This window comes from Tilletiopsis washingtonensis (genome assembly GCF_003144115.1).
Source record: "Tilletiopsis washingtonensis strain MCA 4186 unplaced genomic scaffold FA09scaffold_1, whole genome shotgun sequence".
Lineage (NCBI taxonomy): Eukaryota > Fungi > Basidiomycota > Exobasidiomycetes > Entylomatales > Tilletiopsis > Tilletiopsis washingtonensis.
In genome coordinates this window covers 890,047-897,805 of record NW_020311998.1, presented here as the reverse complement: position 1 = coordinate 897,805, position 7,759 = coordinate 890,047, and the positions used below count along the sequence as shown (strand labels likewise).

Genomic DNA, 7,759 nt, shown 5'->3' with positions numbered 1-7,759 from the left:
GTGTGATGTACAGGAGATGTGCAGCAAGAGGCCAGCCCGTCCGCGGGGCCGGCCGTCAAGAAGTTGCGAGGAGTAGCGATGCGCACAGAGACGCCTTGATTGGGCTAGCTGAAGCAGTTCAGCCCGGCCCAGAAGCCGCGCTTCCTGCCGACGTCGGTGTGCTTCTCGGCGTGCGCCGCCGAGCCCTTGGTAGCGTTGTACTGGAACACGCTGTGCTCCGAGATCCTGCGCGCCTGGAGGGCCTGCGACGTCTTGGCAGCTGCAGCCTTGTCCTTGCTGCCGTGCGAGTCGGGGAGCTGGCTGGGCAGGCGCAGCTCGCGCTCGTGCATCGGAGAGGGCGGCAGCGACGGCACGCCCTGGCGCGGACTCTTGAGGGAGGCGCGGCATGATGTCGGCGGCGTGGTAGGGGGTGTGCTAGGCACGCGATGCAGCGTGCGCCGGCCGATGCTGCGCGGCGAGTCGTCGGCGGAGGAGAGGGTGAGGTTGATCGACTTTGGCGAGCCCGTCGGCGTGAGCGAGTAGCCCGTGATCTGCTCTTGCTCTTGCAGGATCGACGTCGGCGAGGGCATCGCAGGCAGAAGGGGGTTGTGTGCGTGGTGTGCCTGCCGCACGGAAGGAGAAGGCGTGGCGTGGTAGGTGATGCTTGGCTGAGGGGTGACGAGCGGCGAGCTATGTATCGAGGAGCTCTGCTTGGCCTTGGTTGGCTCTTCCGACGTCTTGCTAGACCGCCGAGCCTTGGGAGGCGGCAGGTCGAAGTAGTCGTCCTTGACCTCGATGCCCTCGGGCGTAAACATGGGCATGCTGTGTGCCGTGCTGCTGGAGAAGCGCGGCGAGACGGGGAGGTACAGCACGGCCTCTGGCGCCGCGCGGTCGCTGTGCGAGGCGTACTCCACGCCAGAGAGCGCCAGACCGTGCTCGCCGTCGTGCAGTGCCGGTGTGCGCGGATAGATGTGGGCGGGGAGCTCGGAGCTGCGCTTCTGCGCCGGCATGTGGAAGCGCAGCGCCTTGGACTCGGAGGCCTGCGCGACGTGCTTCCTGCCGCGCGGCTGTGCGGGCGCGATGTCGAGGCGCAGGCCTTCGGCGGGCGAGACGTCGGCGGCGCTGTCCTCGGGCAGCACATCGACGGGCGCATCGACGAAGCCGTCGCGCGGGCGCGAGAGGTCAAGGCTCTTGGTGCGCGCCATGGCGGCTTGCTGTGTCGGCTGCGGCGTACGCTTGGGCGACCGACTGGCGGGACTGCGCTGAGCCTGAGCTCGACGCTCGGCATCCTGGGCGCGCAGCTCGAAGCGGCTCGGTGCCGGCAGCCCACTGAGCTCGGCGGCGATGCGGCCGAAGGTCGGAGGTGGCGCTGCGCCGTCACCGCCGCGCTCGGGCGTCGTGCTGGGGCGCTTGCGCGTGCGCGTGTGCAGGCAGCGCTCGCCCACGGCGTGGCTGCTGCTGGCGTCCCATGCGTGCTTGCTGCACGTCTTGCAGCGGAACGGCGAGTCGGCGGCCGTGCGTGCCGAGGGCGAGACGAGCACGGGCGACGCAGGGATGTGGTGCGGCACCGCGGGGACCGGAGGCAGCGGCGTGCTGGGCGACTCGCTTGGTGGCTGCGAGACGAGCGAGAGACGCCGCTGTCGCTGCGCCGACACGGCGGCCAGCGAGGCGGTGAGCGTGTCGACGGAGGCCTGCCGGCTCAGCGCCTGTGCCTGCGCCGCGGCGGCGGCGGCAAACGACGACGAGACGCTGTCCGTCTCGATGCCGCCGTCGGACGTGTGCGGGCGGCGCGTGGCGCGGCGAGCGCGGCGCGAGGCCGAGGGCGAGCGCGAGAGAGGCGGAGCGAGCTGCGACGAGGGCCGCGAGTGCAGCGACGAGGGCACAAACGGCGGCGTCACGGCCCGGCTGGTGATGATCGTCGGCAGCGCGCCGCTCACGTCGACGCCGAGGTCGGACGACAACATTGCTGGACAAGGGGGCAGGTTGAGAGATGGCAGCGTCGAGGGCGACGACCGGCGGGGCTGTGGGCACTCTTATACGAGCTGCGCCTGCCCAGGTGTCGCATGATGGCATGCGGCGCGGCGCCGACGACAAGCGACAGGCCGTCGCACGGCTGCACCTGGCTCGGCGGTCGGTGCGGCTGCTTGCGGCGTGTGTAGGTGTGCCTCTGCGCTCGGCGTCGGAGCCGGAGCGTGCGTGGCCCGCCCGCCGAGACGCAGCCGTCCCAGTCCAGACCGTCAGAGCAAGGCACGGCCTTTCGTGGCGGTCTCACCTGGCGGCGTGTTGAGCCGCAGCCGCAGGTGCAGCGCCTGCGCGGCGCAGAGAGCGCCGTCGCGTTGCGGCATCGCCGCAAGCGGCGCGGGCGAGACAGCGGAGCTTAGAGGCGCGCCGAGCACTGCTCTCCTGCCTGCGGTGTGGCTGCTCCCACGCCTGCGCGCGCCTCAATTCTCCGAGCCGCCCTCGCTCGCCTCCGCCTGTGGCTCCTCCTCCTCGCCGGCCCTTGCTCGGTCTGCCCGCCTCCGGCACCGCAACACCGTGCCTTGCTCTGACAGTGGCTAGTGCACGACGATCGTAGCCTGCTCGGAGCTTTAGCAGTGACGCGGCAGGCTGAGATGTGGCTAAGAGCTGCTACGTGGCTGGCGCGGCAGGGCGCGAGATCGCCGGGGTGGAGGCCAAGGCCATGCTCTGAGCATCGTGCATGCCACTGCGGGGGCTGTGAGGCAGACAGCGACGAGGGAATGGGCTCAATATGTCGCCTGATGCACTCTTTCTGAGCCGAGCGACATCAGGTACGGCCATCTCTATCTGTCGGCCGCACGAGCTCTAAGCAGGCCCGCGTTGCAGCGCATCGACCGTGAGCATCGTCCACCTCTTGCGCGTAGGAAGCGTCCAAAGACGTTCTTCCGCCGCCGCCCTTCTCGGCCCCCAGATTCCGACGTCGTTCTGCATCATGCGCATGGTCCTTGCAGATCTCACGGAAGCACAGGTGAGTTCTAATGCAGACACTCGGCCGCAGTTGGCGCAGAGAGAGGGGAGTGGCAGCGTGGCGCCCTCCCCGCCTGCGGCGTGGCGCGCGCCAGGCATGAGGCGTCGTCCGCGCCGCGCCGCATGCGTCCACCAACGCGCGTCGCGTGAGGAGCGCCGTGGCTGCAGAGCTCGCTCGGGCCAGAGCTTCGCTTCGCAGACGAGCAAACGCATCAAGGCTTCATGCACAGGTGAAGGATGCAGGGTGTGCTTCTCGATCTCCAACACCAAACATCCGCCCTTCCGCGCGGAAATCGGACGGCCAGTGCCGCAGGAACGAGATGTGCGCTCGGCGCTGGCGAGCGGGCCGAGCGCAGCATGCAGGGTCTGCGCTCGCTCTATTCCGCGGCTTGGACACCTGATCGCAACAAGATGGTCGGGCCAGAGCAGCCGCAGTGAGCGTATGGTCGCCGTCACCAGGCGACGCATCTGGGAGAGGCAGCGCACGGAGGCGCTGCGCGGCGTCGCTCCGAGCCGGAGTGGCCGGGCGAGGAGAGCGTGGGAGCAGCATGGAGGCGATGACGCGCGCGCCTGCGCCTCGCTGCCTCTGGCCGATTTTTGGCTTTTTGGCGCCGGCCGCCCTGCGCCCACCGCAGCGCGCGCCAGCCGCTGGCCGTCGGGAGCAGCATCTCATGCGCCGGCCCCACACGCCGCTCTGCTCACCAGCCGGCCAAGACGAGCAGCCGCCGGCAACAGCGGTCGCGACAGATGCTGAATGGAGGAGGAGACTTCACGACCGATGGACAGGGCGGGGAGAGAGGGGCGGTGCCAGGGCGCTGGGCATCGAAATTGTATTTCCCAATACAAAAACAGGGGCGCGCGCTTGCTCCTGTTGTTGCCACGCCACCGCTGCGCTGCCGGCGCGCGCCTACGGCGTCTTGGCCTCGCGCTGGCTGATGTTGCACCCGCCGCGGCTGGCTGCGCTGCGTCTGTCTTGTGCAGCTGCCGGCTCTCAGCCTTGTCTCTGCATCTCTCCCACCACCACCCTCACCGCACACCCCCACCTGCGCCCGCCATGTCCTCACCCACCGGCTCCTCGTCCGGCTCGAGCTCCTACTCCTCCAGCTCCTCCTCGTCCGCACGGCGCGGCTCGGCGCCCGCGTCGGCGTTCCTTGCGCCGCGCTTCTGGAGCCAGCCGCAGTTCGACATGCCGCCGCCGCGCCGCACCAGCTTCGGCACGTCGCTCGCCGGCGGCAACGGCCGCCTGGCGGCGCTGAGCGCACTCAGCATGCAGCCGCGCTCGCCGGGCCCGGCGCCCGTGCTCGCCAAGCCGCCGGCGCGTGAGGCGACGAGCTCGGCACCGCCGACGCCCGTGCAGCAGACGCAGCCCGTCGTGCAACAACAGCAGAAGCAGCAACCACAGCAACAGCCACAGCAGCAGCGGAAACAGAACATCTGCTTCCTGCCCGGCCCGGACGGGCTGTGCGTCGAGAGCCGACGGCGGCGCGGCAGCGATGCCTGAGCGCGCGGCGTGAGGGGCGGCGACGGCGATGGTGCACCATCTTAGGAAAGGGGCGGCCATTGCGAGCGCTCGACGACGATTAGATGGCGCTCGCACCTCCTCGCACAACCGCGAGCACGTTCGCATCGAGCGCCTCGTCCGCCCGCATCTCGCATCACTCATGCACGCCGCGCGCGCCCCGATCCCGGGCATCGCCGCCGTCCGCGTCCCTCCACCCCGCCGGCCGCCCACGCACGGGCCGCGCTGCGCTCTCCTCCAGCCTCTCTCCGTTCTCTCTGATCGCCTCTTCGACCCGCTCTTCTCATCTTCACGACCTCACACACTTCCACTTCCACGAGGCCGCTACCTCGCATTCAAAGGCGCGACACGCGCGATGATGCAACGCGCTGCATGCGCGCCCGATCTTATCTCCCGGCGCGCCCGGGCCAGCTTGGGGCGCTTCTCCGACCTGCGCCGCTGCGCCGGCGATGCCGCACCGCGCTCGTCCAGCGAGATCCGTCTGCTCGATCGGCCAGTGTCGGCTTCCGACTGGCATGCTCCGACGAAGTCGGGCCAGAGCTCTGTGAAGCTCGTCGCTGCCGGCGCCCTTTGACACGCATTGGCGGCCTTATCGGCCGCCGCGCCGCCTCGGCGAGCCCGTACCGGCAAGCCTCTGATGCTCGTGACACGCCTGCAAGTCTCCTCGCACGTCTTTGAGCTCGTCTCTTGCGCCTCATTCTCGACGTCGGGCAGCTGCGCATCGCAGTTCGCACTGCCAGCAGGCCCGAACTCGTCGCGCCGTCCTTCTCTCGCCGCATACTCAGGTCTTCGCCTTCTCCTGCGTCGATCTCAGCCTTTCTCCACCCCCATCCCTTTCGCTGTTTCACTCCAGTCTCCGATCCCACTTCCACTCATCTGTACCACCATCGTTCCCTCTCCATCCGCCGGTAGCCCACTCTCGACAGCGCGCCCTAATCGTGATCTCTTCTTCTTCTGCCCCTCGCGCGCACGGGGTAAGCAGCCTTGGATGCAGGTAAATCAGGATTGCGAGGCAGCGAGAGAAGTACATTGTATGAGAGGAGTGAGGGAATGAGAGTGTGAGGCGAGAGAGGGAGCAGGGCGAGCCAAAGGAGTGTGGAGTGAGGGGCGGACCAGCTCGGCGCAGCCAGCTCGTGGCATGGCAGCGGACCACGGCCGTCGGCTCGGCAGTCGACGCGGTTGCGCAGAGATTCCAGCCTCCAGCGCTGGCACGGCCCTTGCGCTTTTCTCCTTTCCTTCGTTCCGCCTCCTAGAGAGCATCGTCCCTTCCTTGCCGGAGCACCGCCGCCACCGCGCGCGCACGCACCGCCTATGCCTTCTTCTCCAACCGCGCCTGTGCCCGCTCGATGAGGTCGATGCCCACGAGCACCTTTGCAGCCTTCCAGAACTGGAGGGCGTTGAAGAGCTGCTTCGCCGCGCATATCGGGAACGTCAGGGCGCCGGCGATCTGCGGCCACGTGGCGTTGCGGATGACGGCAAAGAGCAGTGCGGCCCAGCCCTTGGGATCTTGCACGGCCGCCGTGGTGAGGGCGTTTGCAGTGTGCACGGGCAGCGCGGCAATGAGCCACTCGGGCTGCAGGCCCAGCGGCGTGGGGTAGAAGTCCATGAGGTAGAGACAGACGAAGAAGAGCTCGTTGCCGGCACAGTAGAAGAAGAGCCAGCGCTGCGAGTAGTAGTGCTGCAGCAGGCGCGAGACGTCCGACTTGACCACCTTGTGCGACGTCGAGCCCGTGATGAGCGAGCTGAGCAGTAGGGATCAACGATGCTGCACGCGATAGAAAGGTGCAAGCCGGCGGCGGCGCGGCACCCCAGCAGACCATCGCAGAGCCAGGCGCTCTCTGCGCACATCTTCGGCACTTGCAGCCCAACCAGCAGCCGACCGTGTGGCTCTCTGCGCGCAATGTACGCTCTCGCAGCGCTCCACTGCACGCGTGTACGCCCCTTTCTTGTGCCTGCGCCCACACTCACCTGTACATGTGGATGTAGTGGCTCGAGAAGTCGAGCGTGATAAGCGCCTGGAAGATGAGTGCACAGCGCGGGTAGGCCGTGACGAGGAAGCAGAGCAGGCAGGACGTCGTGCACCTGTTCTCCGTGTCAGCACGCGCGTAGCCCTCTCCTAGCTTCACGCACCGACGACACTCACCGATCAGTGACCATGTCCAGTACGGCGCCGAACTTTGTGCTCTGGCCCAACCGCCGTGCCGCGACGCCGTCGGCCGCATCCAGCAGGCACGAGACGCCGTACAGAAAGGTGCAGTACTTGGGATTTGACTTCATGTAGATGAGCGAGAGCGCCGCGAGGATGATGCGCGCGTAGCCTGTAGGCCGGCAAGAGGGGTCAGTGGCTGGAGGTCCGGCGATAAAAAGGAACTGCAGTGCGGCAGGCTGAGGGACACCTGACGTGTCGCGACGACTAGCAGGACGGCTCGCAGAAGCACGACTCTTCGCACTCGCCTGACCCGATCTCCGGCATGCAGCGCGCCCATCGATACTTCTTCCACCTCGCGCAGGCTCGCATTGCTCTCCTCGCGCCGCGACCACGACATCCATCTCCAGAGGAGTAGCACGCCCAGTCCAGCCCTCGCACCTACTCCGACGCTGCCGCATCGTCTGCTCTCCCGTCCCCCCCGGCGCCTCTCGCGCACGGCCTCTGCGCTGTGCCGCGTGATCTGCCTGCGCCGCCACTCTTCTGCACGCTCCCTCCACACATGCAGCTCTGCCAGGCGCGCTGCTCACCGATGAGGTTGGGCACGAAGAGAAAGATGTTCTCCTGTGCGCGGTTGGCCTCCTGCGTGGCGCGGCTGGTGCTGCTGAGCTGGCGCGTCATGACGGGCGCATCCTCGTCCGAGACGGCAGGCGGCGGCGCGGCCTTGGCCGTCGGCGCCGGGTTGGCGCGCGTGGAGCGCGACATGACTGCTGCTGCGTGCGGCGTGCGGCGCGAGAGAAGAGCGCGCAGAGACGGCGACGAGGGACTGGCGACCGGAAATGAGAGACGGAGACGGAGAAAGCGACGGCGGCGGTGGGGAAGGAAGCGAGAAGGCGAGCCGGCGCCGGCTCCGGTGCAGCGGAGCGCGGCGTTAGATCTTGCCCCACCTCGCGGCCCGCGCGAGGCAGCCGGCCTGCACAGAGGCGCGCAAGCAGCAGCAGCGCCGCGCGGAGCCACGCAGCCGGAACGGGCGAGTGACGCACATGCTCGGCCGACTGCGCGGGCGCCGAGTTGGGCCGCGGCTGGAAAGTGGACGACGTGGCAGCGTCCCTTGCTCCAAAAGTGCGCTT

The 7,759-nt window shown here is 68.4% G+C and overlaps 4 protein-coding genes across 4 annotated transcripts; 1 reads left to right on the top strand and 3 right to left on the bottom strand.

Moving 5' to 3' along the window:
• Positions 1-4: 4 nt before the first annotated feature.
• On the bottom strand, positions 5-1,943 carry FA09DRAFT_357957 (hypothetical protein; the record flags this gene model as incomplete). The annotated part of the gene is made up of 1 exon (XM_025744890.1): positions 5-1,943. The coding sequence occupies one exon, from the start codon at positions 1,941-1,943 to the stop codon at positions 105-107; it is 1,839 nt and encodes a 612-aa protein (XP_025601659.1). The 3' UTR covers positions 5-104.
• A 2,028-nt stretch (positions 1,944-3,971) lies between these two features.
• On the bottom strand, positions 3,972-4,888 carry FA09DRAFT_12619 (hypothetical protein). Its single transcript, XM_025739059.1, has one exon. The coding sequence runs from the start codon at positions 4,655-4,657 to the stop codon at positions 4,025-4,027; it is 633 nt and encodes a 210-aa protein (XP_025601658.1). The 5' UTR covers positions 4,658-4,888; the 3' UTR covers positions 3,972-4,024.
• FA09DRAFT_12618 (hypothetical protein) lies at positions 4,889-5,664 on the top strand. The gene has a single exon (XM_025739058.1). It carries the CDS (start codon positions 5,121-5,123, stop codon positions 5,535-5,537), a length of 417 nt encoding a protein of 138 aa, XP_025601657.1. The 5' UTR covers positions 4,889-5,120; the 3' UTR covers positions 5,538-5,664.
• FA09DRAFT_327309 (hypothetical protein) lies at positions 5,465-7,528 on the bottom strand. The gene is made up of 4 exons (XM_025741360.1): positions 7,220-7,528; positions 6,627-6,801; positions 6,452-6,565; positions 5,465-6,225 (listed from the first exon to the last, which is right to left on the bottom strand). Exons 1-4 carry the CDS (start codon positions 7,392-7,394, stop codon positions 5,793-5,795), a joined length of 897 nt encoding a protein of 298 aa, XP_025601656.1. The 5' UTR covers positions 7,395-7,528; the 3' UTR covers positions 5,465-5,792.
• Between the last annotated feature and the right edge of the window lie 231 nt (positions 7,529-7,759).